At 45.8% G+C, this 12,023-nt stretch overlaps 3 protein-coding genes across 3 annotated transcripts; all 3 read left to right on the top strand.

Moving 5' to 3' along the window:
- The first annotated feature begins 689 nt into the window (after positions 1 to 689).
- On the top strand, positions 690 to 2,840 carry F4813DRAFT_328898 (cytochrome P450). The gene is made up of 6 exons (XM_049241104.1): positions 690 to 983; positions 1,043 to 1,457; positions 1,521 to 1,927; positions 1,984 to 2,005; positions 2,077 to 2,268; positions 2,361 to 2,840. The coding sequence occupies exons 1-6, from the start codon at positions 789 to 791 to the stop codon at positions 2,795 to 2,797; spliced, it is 1,668 nt and encodes a 555-aa protein (XP_049101880.1). The 5' UTR covers positions 690 to 788; the 3' UTR covers positions 2,798 to 2,840.
- A 5,243-nt stretch (positions 2,841 to 8,083) lies between these two features.
- On the top strand, positions 8,084 to 9,799 carry F4813DRAFT_328866 (glycoside hydrolase family 18 protein). The gene has a single exon (XM_049241102.1). The coding sequence runs from the start codon at positions 8,496 to 8,498 to the stop codon at positions 9,510 to 9,512; it is 1,017 nt and encodes a 338-aa protein (XP_049101879.1). The 5' UTR covers positions 8,084 to 8,495; the 3' UTR covers positions 9,513 to 9,799.
- Positions 9,800 to 10,841, top strand: F4813DRAFT_328867 (uncharacterized protein). The gene has a single exon (XM_049241103.1). The coding sequence runs from the start codon at positions 10,086 to 10,088 to the stop codon at positions 10,590 to 10,592; it is 507 nt and encodes a 168-aa protein (XP_049101878.1). The 5' UTR covers positions 9,800 to 10,085; the 3' UTR covers positions 10,593 to 10,841.
- Positions 10,842 to 12,023: the final 1,182 nt, after the last annotated feature.

Raw genomic sequence — 12,023 nt, 5'->3', positions numbered from 1 at the left:
TCTAACTCTATCGCTTAAACATTCGGCTAAATTATCCTTGAATTACATATATTTAGTCGTTATTCTCATCAGAACGGACGAACTCTCTATATTAAACATATTGTTTAATGTACGAAAAATTATAGTTTTGGTTGATTACGACATAAGCATCCACCGTTCATCTTCACACCAAGTTCTGGCTGACGCCATCATAGGTAAGATTTTAAGTCTAGGTGATGTATCTCATGGTGAACTACGATGGCGTTTGAACTCGTCTTCTCTGCTCTACCCAGAATAGAAATACTATTCAGGTTGATTCTTGTCTTTCGCATTATGAATTGCCGCTCAGGGCTAGAATAGCAATATTATATCTAAGTTAGCCAAATATTAAGGGAAAATTAGGTTAACTATGCCATTTATTCGCCTAGGTATTAAATATCATGTCATATTAGCTATGGACATGCTGGCAGCGAGCCATCCAAGGAGAAGAGACGCTTACAGTACATGGTGGGCGTTGTCCACTTATATGAGGTTAGCTTGCACGAGACAGGCCAACCTTCAAATCTCGCAGTCTTTTTCTATCACTCTACTGGGCCCGGTCTTGAAATGACTGCATAATATTTATAGCATGATGGACTAACGTAGCCTGGACCCCCTTGTCGGGAATACCGACTAGACTCGCATATTATTACAGGCTAGTGGTACCCATGGCCTCAGCACGATGGGATTCTATATATCAAACCTTTCGTCCTGTTATGAAACCCATTTCTACTGATTCTTCCATCTATATCAGTTGCTCTAGTCTCTAAATGGATGCTCTTATTTTTAGTGGGTTAACAGTCCTAGAGCTGGTTGCGCTCCGGCCTAGCAGGGAACTTGATAGCCTATGGATACTTAAGAGGTTCGTTGCAGTGTTTTTCATACAATACGCTGTCCTAAAATTCTACCGTATTGTATTATACCCAAACTTCTTCTCGCCACTTAGGCATTTACCAGGACCAAAGGTATTCTGTGAAATAAACCCACCCCACTCAACATGACTTCATTCTAACCTTGGAAGTAGGATCATAATCTAGTCCTTGGGCAAGAAGTGAAGAAGTTCAGAGCCGATGGCCCCGCTAGCGTTCAGCTACAATGGATGCGCAGATGGCCAGACACGCCGTTTATTAGATATATCTCGTTCGCTGGGAAGGAAGTCCTACTGGTAAACAGCTTGGCCGCGCACAAGGCTATTCTACAGACACGTGTATATGAATTCGTCAAGCCCCCTTTCTTTGCGCGATTGGTTGGAGAGATCACGGGCGTAGGCCTATTATTCTCGGAAGGGGAGGCCCATAAGCGCGAACGAAGATTGTTGGCAGGCCCCTTTTCAGTCCCGAGCATGAGAAAGCTCTTACCTGTCTTTCAGACAAAAGCCAAGGCCCTTTCGAGTGTTTTTGAACAATTGCTCGGCGAAAAACCACATGCTACTTTAGAAGGTATGGTAAAAACCGGATGCTACTATTATAACCTACGTTGTTGTGAGGCTAATCTCTTTTTAGCAATTGAAATCTTTTCTAAGTCGACCATGGATACTATAGGTGTAACGGTGCTGGGAATCGAACTAGATACTATATCGTCAATGTACCCGCTAGGTTTCCAGGAACTTTATGACCGAGTGCTTCATCAAGGGTTTCTGGGTCAGCTTATCTGGGTTATTAATGCCTTTCTACCAGTCCGAGGAATTATTCCTTTAGAGGCAAACCGTAGGTTCATCCAAACGACTGCCGACTTGAGAAAGATGCTACAAGACATCATTCAGCAACGCGCGGTGGACCTAGCAAGCGGGACTTTCAGAAGAGAAAGGGGAGAGTCTAGGGATCTTCTTACATATATGCTGGAAGAAGCTGAATTGCACCGACAGGAGACAGGGAAAGATATCTGGTCTATAAACGACATAATCGGTCACGTAAGAGTTTCTCGCCCTTCCAGTAGCCTAACGCTGACAAGATTACTCTTTCTTAGCTTCTAAACTTCACATCTGCAGGTTAGTCTTACGCTCACCCGACCGTATTAACACTCTTAGCTTTATAACACTAATTGCTTACCCCTAATTAGGCCATGAGAGTACGGCGGCCACTTTATCGTGGTCTCTCTACGTCCTTGCAACCAACCCTGCTATACAAGATAGACTGCGGTCGGAGATCAACTCCCTACTAGAGACCGACCAAGAGCCAGATTACGACTCAATCTCCGCTCTACCATATCTGCACAATTTCATTCGAGAGGTGCTTCGTGTCTATCCCCCATGTAGGTCTTCTCCTTACCCCTTTTCCCCGAAAATGTCTTTATTTTCTCGAGAATGACCCAAGATCCCCCGACTAACTAATGGAGCTTTAAAGCATACATGGCACAGCGTGAAGCCACTCGGGACCTCGTAATAGAGGGCGTATCTATACCCAAAGGCACACAGATCGACTTCAACATCCCGCTTGTACACCAGCACCCGCTAGTCTGGGGTCCGGACGCCACTGTATTTGACCCAGACCGTTGGGACCGGCTGACGGGCGACGCGGCCACACCATTCGCGTTCGAAGCCTTCCTTCAGGGCCCACGGACCTGTCCCGGCCGTAACTTCGCCCTTATCGAGGTCAAAGCCGTCCTCGTCGAGCTAGTTCCGCAATGGCGCTTCCTCGGTATCGAGCGGCGGGATGGAGAGCTGCTGTCCTCTGGAGAGGAGCGCGTTGGCAGGGGCGTTAAACTAGCGAATCCGAGTTTGACTTATAGACCGGCTAATGAGTTGTTAGTGAGGTTTGAGCGGGTTGAGGAGCTACTTTAGGATGCGAAGTGTGAGATAAAGATTTAGCGGAAGTGAAATAGAAAGACTACAATCAATACTAACTCGAATTTATGTAATATTTATATTTACGGTGTACGCTTAAATGCTGGCTTGAAAGGAGAAAAAAAAACATTAGAGAAATAAATTAAATACGTTTTCTCGGTCATAAATATGTGCGAGGCTAAAAAAATTCTTATTCTGCAATGACCTATTTTGTCATTACGAAATATGTCTTATGTCTCTTATTGCACACCCCCTTTTCCATTCTATAGGAATCGACAACTGCGGTCAAGACTGGCTTGTTTTGCTCTTGTCAGACTGGGTCTACCTATCCCTCTGGATGGCCCCCATTCGTCTTTTTGGCAATTTGCCTGGTGTCACAACGCTTGCAAGCTGAATCGAACCGGAAACTTGGCGGGTGGTGTGTTGCTACATGCTCTAGGATCAATATCTGGCACGGGCTCAGCTGAATTTTTCTAAGCGTACGAGCTCTCAATTCCCAGATTCTACCAATTGTGCTAAAGGGCTTCTTTTGTGATTAGGCGACTGATATCACCCGATATATACAGTTTTTGCTTGCCCATTCCTTGGGCCAACCAACAAGACATCGAAGACACTAAAAAGATACCTCATTGAGTTGAGAATAGCATAAGCGACTCAACCAATCTGATTCAGATGAACAATCCACCTAAAGGGCTATAACGAATGCCAAAAGGATAGCAGGTAATAATAGCAGCTATTCCTGGAGAGAAAAAAAAATCATACAACACTGGGAATTCGCCGGTCGCCACCGAAGAGTATCAGTCCCCTCTCCATTATTGCCGATTGGCACTTTGGCTCACGACCTTTTCAATAAGCAAACCTCATTACAACCCGAAATCAATGTACTAACTTTAGGTAGGTCGGTATATCAATAGGTATTTTGATATGAAAACGCTTGCTTTACACAGTAATGTAAGTCTATAATTAATATGACCGCCGCAAAGAGAACAAGGCGGATAATGCGACCCTTCGAGCTAGATCCCACCTCTTATTTTATCTAACCAGTCAATTCATGCACCATCTATGCCTCGTTTCCCTTCTAACCCAAGTAACGCTAGACAAAGAAGCTCACGCTTAAATACAACTTAAACAACTACCTTACACGCTCTCGTCACTCATCTCGGGCTTAACCAGGCCCTCCGCCCGGCGGGCCTCCATACGCTCATCAAGCATACTTCCCGTGTCGTCGTCATCATCATCTTCCTCCTCACTCTGCAATCCCCTCTCTTCTACTCCCAATTCACTAACGTCTCGCGAAGATTCAGACTCCAGTGGTCTCCGTCGCTTCTGGAAGTCCTGTTTGTGCGCGTTGGCCATAATACCACGAATTGACCACGCACGTAGCACCTTGGGCCGTCTGCGCCACCGCATTCCGCTCCCCTCTGCCTGCTCCTGGGCTGGGGTCTGTATCTGCGTTCGAGTCTGTTCGCGGCCAAGCGCTGAGGCACCTACTGTGCTTACGTCAATCGCACTAGCTGTAGCTTCCTCGATAGGCAGCATAGGAGCTTGATTTGACTGCGTTGCCGTCCTGACGATGCGATTTTGGTCTTCTTCCTCGCTGCTGGGACGCTCAATAAGGGGTTCATGTTGCATCAAGGGGTAGGGTAAGGGCACGTCGCGGCTGGCCTTGTACTGAGCAACGTTGCCACAATGTTCATTCTCGACGCGGAACAAGGCCCACATGCCGCGACGTGTGACCTCGGCCAAGGCGACGAGAAATGAGACGATGGTACTGTGCTGCTTGTTGTGGGTGAAAATGGCGTAGAAAATCCAACTAAAACGTAGTATTGGATCAAGCACCATAACAACGTAATATAACCACCGGCGTTTGAGCCCTAGGATGTCACGAAGGAACCGGTGTCGCGTGTCGGGCTGAAAGAAGGAAAAGTCCATAAATAAGTCCCATATTGCTGGAAATACGTGTTAGAAAGTAATTTGTTTTTTCTGCAACTCCGACAAACGAGCTGGAGCTGTTCAAAAACTTACAAGTATATATGCTGTTCACAATGGAAAAGGTGACGAAGAGCCCGAGATTTGAATCCGTGGCTCTCATGCGGTACAACGATAGGGTTACAGACGACATGATTGTCATGCCGTACTTGCCACCGTTGACCAGATGCGGGAATACGTTCTTAGTATCGCGGTAACGACGAATACACTGCAGCGCACGCCAGACTGGGGGCAATGCCGAAAAGAATCCTAACAAGCGAGAATTATTTGAATTACATTGGACGGGGTTGTTCCAATCGTGTGCATAGAGGCAAAAGAAGAGTTCAATATTCTGATTTCCTAATTAGCTCCTATGACAGGTTATGGGCCGTTGACCATCATGACTTACCGAAGTAGCATAGGTAAGGGAGCAGTACATGTCACCGAGGAAAAAGTCGCGGAATTCGACGGGATATAATCCGGCGAAGAATAATCGAAACTAGGGATGTTAACGTAAGTTGAGCTGATGGGGTTTTGGTACTTACATGAGAATACATGAGCCATTGGCGACTCCTGTGCCATAAAATTGGCGCCGGAAGTATGAGGATAGCGAGCGTAATGGCTATTAAAATTACCGGGTAGTATAAATATAACTCATCCGACCCGTACCTAGTGAAGTTGACCCAGAAAAATATACCAAAAAGCAAGAGGAAAAAGCTGGGGAAGCTAGACAGTTGTCTCCAATCCAGGCTGTTTCTCGTATCAAACTCGAAAATGAAGGGATAGTTGATCTTGTTAATTGTCCACATGTAGCAGTCAATGCAGAATAGGAACATCAAAACAAGCATTAGAAAATAGCCACCGTATATCTGCATAAGGTAGCTAGTCCGTTCTTGCACCACGGGATCCGGATCGAATAGGAGTTCGGCACCGTACACGAGGCCTTGAAGGGTAAATACAGCCCCGGTACCGATAAAGAGTCCGTTCCGAAACGCGATCGCGGATTCGTCCCCTGGCCGTCGGTTTAAGCGATGGAGTTTCCCTGAGGCAATCTTGCGATTGCCCTTTTCGAAGTATCTCGCGTACAAGTCCTCGACTGAGTGAATATATCCATCCACCGTGGTACTATTCACGAACCATGACTTGTTGACTTTCTCGTTCATATACTTGTAAGGCGGTCGAGCATTAACAGCCTTATCATACTTCTTGTTGAGTTTTCGGAAAGCAGTCCGGTTAAGTTGGGCATAAGACTGGAGGAGTTCTAGACCCCTATAGAACTCTTGTAAGGCTAGCTTTAACTTTCGCTTTGCCGTCCTGTATGACACTTCGTGGCTAGAGGGTCTCCTCATATAGTCCCTTTGCGAGTCTGCATTCATTGCACTAAGCACCGGAGTGAAGTGCAACTTTGAAAATGCCTTTGAATTGGCGCCGGGCTTGAATATTCGGGACTTAATCGGATCGACCCAACTGAGAGAATTGTTGGCACCGGACGAGACCCCCTTATTATCATGACTACTACCGCCATCGCCTCTTCCTTTAAGTTGTTTTAGCTCTGCTAGTTCTTGTGTACGTCGATTCCGCATCTCGTGTAATTGGTCCCGGAGAACAGCCAAGCGTTGTCCGGCCTGCTCTTCCTTCTGGCGATAGAACGTCTCTACCTTATCGAGTTCGCTATCTAGGAAGTCAAAAAAGTCCTTTTCACGCTGCCTGACCGTTTCGATTGCTTCTAAGCCATACCCGAACTTGGCGCTCTCGGTTCTGTTAAGACGCTGGGTCAAGCGCGGGCCGGTCGAGAATATACGTCGAAGTTTACCAGGCGACGCGTCTTGCTGGGGCATAGAACCGCGGCGAAGATAGGAAGCTATTTGTGAAGCGCCTCCTGGAGTGGCTGAGTTCATAGATATACTGCGCTTTACAGACTGCCGGCTGATAGACTTCTGAAGCGTGTTCGTTGGCCGAGATGGAGGTTGTTCGTTTGTGATCGCAGGATCGCCCAATGCAGGACCTGGCAACTCGAACATATTCCAACTTTCCATAGTTGAAGGCGGCGTAGGCACAAAGCTGCCATATTGTCCCTCATTCCCCGGTGACGTCGTCAGCGATTGACGTTCTGTCCGCGCGGGAATGGTTGTCGATTGAGCTCCTAATGCGTGATGAGTCCCCCGATTCGCACGTCCTATGGGTGCGGGGCTTGCTCGTAGAGACTCAACTTCATCTACGATTCCTGCTTCGGGACCTCCATTTTGCTGACGAGAGAATTGACCAGGATGAGGGGTCGCCTCATGAGGTGGAAGGTCCCCCTTTTTCCCTTGGCCTAATGGCGTTCCATATGCCTTGTTAATTGCTCTCGAGACAGCTTTGATATGTTTCTTGCCAGCCTTGTAGTTTAAATATTTGACTCTCCATTCTAGTTGCTATATTAGCATCCATATCTATCTGCTCCCCCTTTCCCCCGACTACCTGAAAATGCATAATTCACAACTTACCTGGCACAAGGTCCTGCTCAAGCTCCTTGGCAAACTTCATGACGTCAATGAGATGAAGGCAAGGATTTTTAACCTTTCAAACTTTAGATCTATTTCCGTACGCATGGAACAGTGGATTGATTAAATTAGAGGATTAGGGCAGTTGATGTTCAGATATTCAGGATGGTACCCAATAACGAGTCAATAATGAAGGAGTGATATACAAAATGGGCCCCTGAAATGGCGCGTGTACCGCCGGAGGAGAATTTGATCAACAAACGAAGAAATCAAAAGACCCGCCTCGTTTGTTTAAGAGCTGAAAAGTTTCGCGCTCCATTCTATTTACAGGGTAAGATTATTACATATACCCTGCACACCCTGGCACACCGTTCGTTCTTCAGTGGGGTCTCTTCTGTGCCTTCCCATGCCTATGTATGTAGGTACTTAGGTATTATGTATCTCTATCTTGGTCTAGACTTCCGATAATAAACCAGTGAGAGCCACTATAAACTCCCGAACGGTATCCGGCACTTTTAGCGTATCCCCTATATTCGAGTAGCGTAGTTGCGCTTCTTTACATAGGCTTATTCAAGCTATAGATTCGATACTACTATCTCACCTTAGGTACTTAAATGTACTAAATTCGCGGGGATATGATAAAATCAGTATGCAGATATTAATGACGTTACTCTTCGTTCATTCTACATAGATAAAAGCGCGCTCTTCTTATCTCGGCTACCGCCGCTTCAAACCGGGTGGTATATTAGTACATAGTTGTTCGAATTTATAGAGTTGAATTGAGCTTTTGCTTATTAGCTCTTTCTCTTTAGATTTATAATTCGTGACTAAACTAATATATTAAGCTAATGTTTTATCATCCTAATAGTTATTAGATTTTTAAGTTATGCATTACTACTTACACCACACCTATGCGCTATGCTCATAAGTGTCGAGACAATGAAGGGCACATTTTATGAAAGCGACTCTAAGAATTATAGAGCTTAGAACCAATTAGTATCCAGCCACGACCGGGCTACTAAACTTATTTTGACAGTCAGCCCCAATTTTTCACTACTGGCTAACCTAGGTCTTTCCTCATCCACCACAGCCTCATTCACGAAGCACAAAGCCGATGAGAGTGAAAACATTAAGTCGGCGCTACTACTACATACCTCATCTATACTCTTATTTTTTTAATTTTCAAGTTCGACTCCATATTAGAATTCATCCTTCCTTTCTTTCAAGCCCTTGACTAAAGCATCATGGCATCGTTGCCGGCGGGGATAACCCCTCGCCTTGTTGTGTACTACCAGACTATTCACGATTCCAACGGTAACCATATCTCAATATTACCCTTAATCACGAAGCCCGACATATCGATTACACACCTAATCGTGGCCGCGATTCACATCAACGAAGATCCAAATGGCTTAACACTCAACGACCATCCCCCCTCAGACCCGCGATTCATTACCATGTGGGCAGAGATGCGCATTGCTCAAGCTAGCGATATCAAGGTTCTTGGCATGTTAGGCGGTGCAGCTAAGGGTTCTTATTCTCGGCTAGACCAAGACCAGGAGACTTTTGAGAAGTACTACGGTCCTCTCTACGACCTTATCCGAGAAAGAGATCTCAACGGCCTCGACTTAGATGTTGAAGAGCAAATGTCGCTAGGGGGCATCGTGCGCCTTATCGATAGACTCAGAGCAGACTTCGGTCCCGACTTCATCATTACTCTTGCGCCGGTCGCAGCAGCTCTCCTCGATCCAAGACGCAATCTCAGCGGCTTCGACTATGAGGCCCTGGAAGTTATGCGCGGCAAGCAAATTGCTTGGTACAATGCACAGTTCTATTGCGGATGGGGCGATGCTAGTACTCCCGTGATGTATGAAATGTGCATCGCAAGGGGCTGGCCGCCGGAAAAGGTTGTCGTTGGTCTTGTGACGACGCCAGATAACGGACCCGGCTGGGTACCATTCGAAGTTTTAGAACCGACGCTGGCAGTCTTGTGTCACCAGTTCTCTAAATTTGGAGGTGTCATGGGATGGGAGTACTTCAATGGGCTGCCAGGGGGCAAAGGACGACCTTGGGAATGGGCGCAGCGCATAACGAAGCTGTTAGGGGGCACTCGAGCTTGGGATGCAGAAAGTACCAACGTAAAAAAGGCTCAGGGTAGAGGGGTTCTCGAAGTAGATCCGGACACTGGTAATGGACCAGATCCAGAGATTCCTCAGGGTTTCGAGTATTACTCTGATGGCTTGGATGAGGATGCCAACTAAGTTGGTCTTGGTGAAGAATGAGTCACTATAGGTGCGTCAGGGTCGTACTTCCAAGAGTTTACGTGTGCTATCCAAGTCTCGTAGTGACTGTATAGACCGTCAATGAGAGCAATCATATTGCCGAAGTCAGGACAACATCAATCCTAAAGTAGGATCGCGAGATGAGTTCCAACATTCAGCGCACTTCGGCAGCGTAGGTATAGTCACCACGATTAACTATGGCCAACTTCTAGGAGCTTAAATGTTGTGCCCTAGAAGCATTTAAGAGAGGTTCACGGGGTAGCGATAATTATTAATCCTTCCTCTGATGGGGTGAACTGTACAAACAGACAAAATCTAAAGCTCCCACTGAATATTGTATGATAGGTAACACGCCTACTGACCTGATAATATTAACGAAGAATTCAGCAAACATTTCGTCAAGTACTGATATATATTTCTCTCATATTCTCGAAACCCCCTCCTTACTCCCATCATCAACCATATCAATCCAATGTTCAGACGAAGATATTGCTTTTCCCTTAGGACTTTTAGCGCTTCCCAAAGGAAAATCTCCCATAGACGGCGTTACCTATGCCTCGTATGGAGGGAACCAAAAAATTCTTAAGGGTCAGGGCTCATACCAGCAGAGAGCAAGAATCCAAGCAGGCCAAAATGACACATGCGCTCTCCGAATCTGCGCGATCAAAAAAGCACAAAACCGTCGAGATTACCGAGAGAGTAGCACATATCCAGAAATGGAGACGGGATAAGATCAAACCCCCCAGCCATCCCAGCGGCCCCGGTAATTTTAAGGAGAAGGCAGGAGAACGCCTCAACCTTCTCCGCGGTCGCGTTCCATCGCTGGATGCTGGTAAATATACAAGGGCAAGTACCAGTAGTAGCGAGAAGGAACAAGCAGGTTCTCTTCACATGAAAACCAACACTGGAGACTGGCGGCCAAGGCTAAGGCTAACAGAAAAAGGAAAGGGGTTAGTAAGGAATTTATCGTGGTCGACCCTCAAGGAGAATGTTAGGCCAAAACAGAAAGATCCCCTCCACCAGTGGATGGTTGATCACTCTGGTGGCACAATTAAGTAACACTAGATTTGAACAACATACCTATTTCTATGCGAAAAGGGTCCACCGACGTATAGTATAGTCCATGATGGCTTCGGTTTGTTGAAGCATAAGTGACTTTTTGTAGTACTTTAGGAGATTATTAGACCATCCTAGTAATTGGTGTCGGTACGGCAACAAACCGCCACCGTACTCGCTTCAATCAATGTATACTGAACTAGACGCCTCTGGTGGTATATTGGGTCTTAAGTTTCGTTTATTAAAAGAGAGGTTACAGCTGATCCAAGAGAGTGGTTAATATAGCTGCCAGCTTCGTTAACCCTGCTGGGTTGGTAGATGGCCTTGGGCGTTATCCTTAGTAAAACCGAAGCGTGCAGAAAGGTCACAAGCTTCCTAAAGCCGAAATCAAAGAGAGGAGGAAATTATAAGAAGAGGAGAAAATAAGAAATAACATGACATCTAGTTTATCCCAAAGTGACAAGAAACAGGAATGATCCCCAAGTGTGTTTGCTGCTCCCTGAATATCATCTCTCAATAGCCTTTGAACATGCTAGCAGTTAGCCGATGGCTTTGAGTTGCGATGACGAGCGGATTATCTGAATTGTGATCACTATCGGACTAGTCTATCAAACTCACGCTGGATGGGACTTTGCGAGAGATTGGTTCGAAAAAGCCTTTGCTGGTGCGCTTTCGAAATGGGACGAGGAAGACGGGATAGTCCGCTCTCTGCAGAATGCTATGGACAATAAGCATGTCTCATACCTATCGGATGAAGACCGCCCGTTAAAAACAATCTTTGGCGTATCGGGGATCAGCATAAGGCCAGGTCGGTTACACCTCGAGTAGATGAGTACTGATAATCGGCGTACACAAGATCTAGGTCTCACTTAGGACATGAAGCCGTATCGAACATATATATCCAGGGTACCCGTCATATAGCTGTCCCATTTATTTATACTCTTTCAGTCGCTACCAGATCTATCTCAAATGGTAATTTTCTCAAATAGTAATTGATTGTCTCTCCTATCGCTAGATCCTGAGTCCCGTTACTAGTAAAACCTGTGTTATGGGCTTAGCAACCTCTCATACAAACCGTAACAACACCTCTCTTCAGTCTGACTTTATCAAAACTATAACTAAGATACTGGTACATGACAAGTATGCCCGTATTTAATTAGCTGTTTAGGTAGGTAACGACCCGAATCGAGTTCTAGAATATCTTTAAAAACAGATGCCAGGTATATGAGTACCTAGTCTTCATTTGCTAATATCAACAGATTTCTCAAGAGACCTAACTCTTACATAGATAGTAACTAGCTACAAGGTACTCATCTTCTATGAATTAAACATAAACAGTTTTATCTACTCAAGCCACCGGACTAACTACCTACCTAAACTATAGTTATAGCGTTACTAGAAAAGGTTACATCGTGTCTCGACGAGGTATACACT

The sequence above is a fragment of the Daldinia decipiens genome (genome assembly GCF_022478715.1).
Source record: "Daldinia decipiens strain CBS 113046 unplaced genomic scaffold F4813scaffold_8, whole genome shotgun sequence".
In the NCBI taxonomy this organism is placed as follows: Eukaryota; Fungi; Ascomycota; class Sordariomycetes; order Xylariales; family Hypoxylaceae; genus Daldinia; species Daldinia decipiens.
The sequence above is the reverse complement of the archived record's forward strand: the minus strand, read 5'-3'. Positions and strand labels throughout refer to the sequence as shown.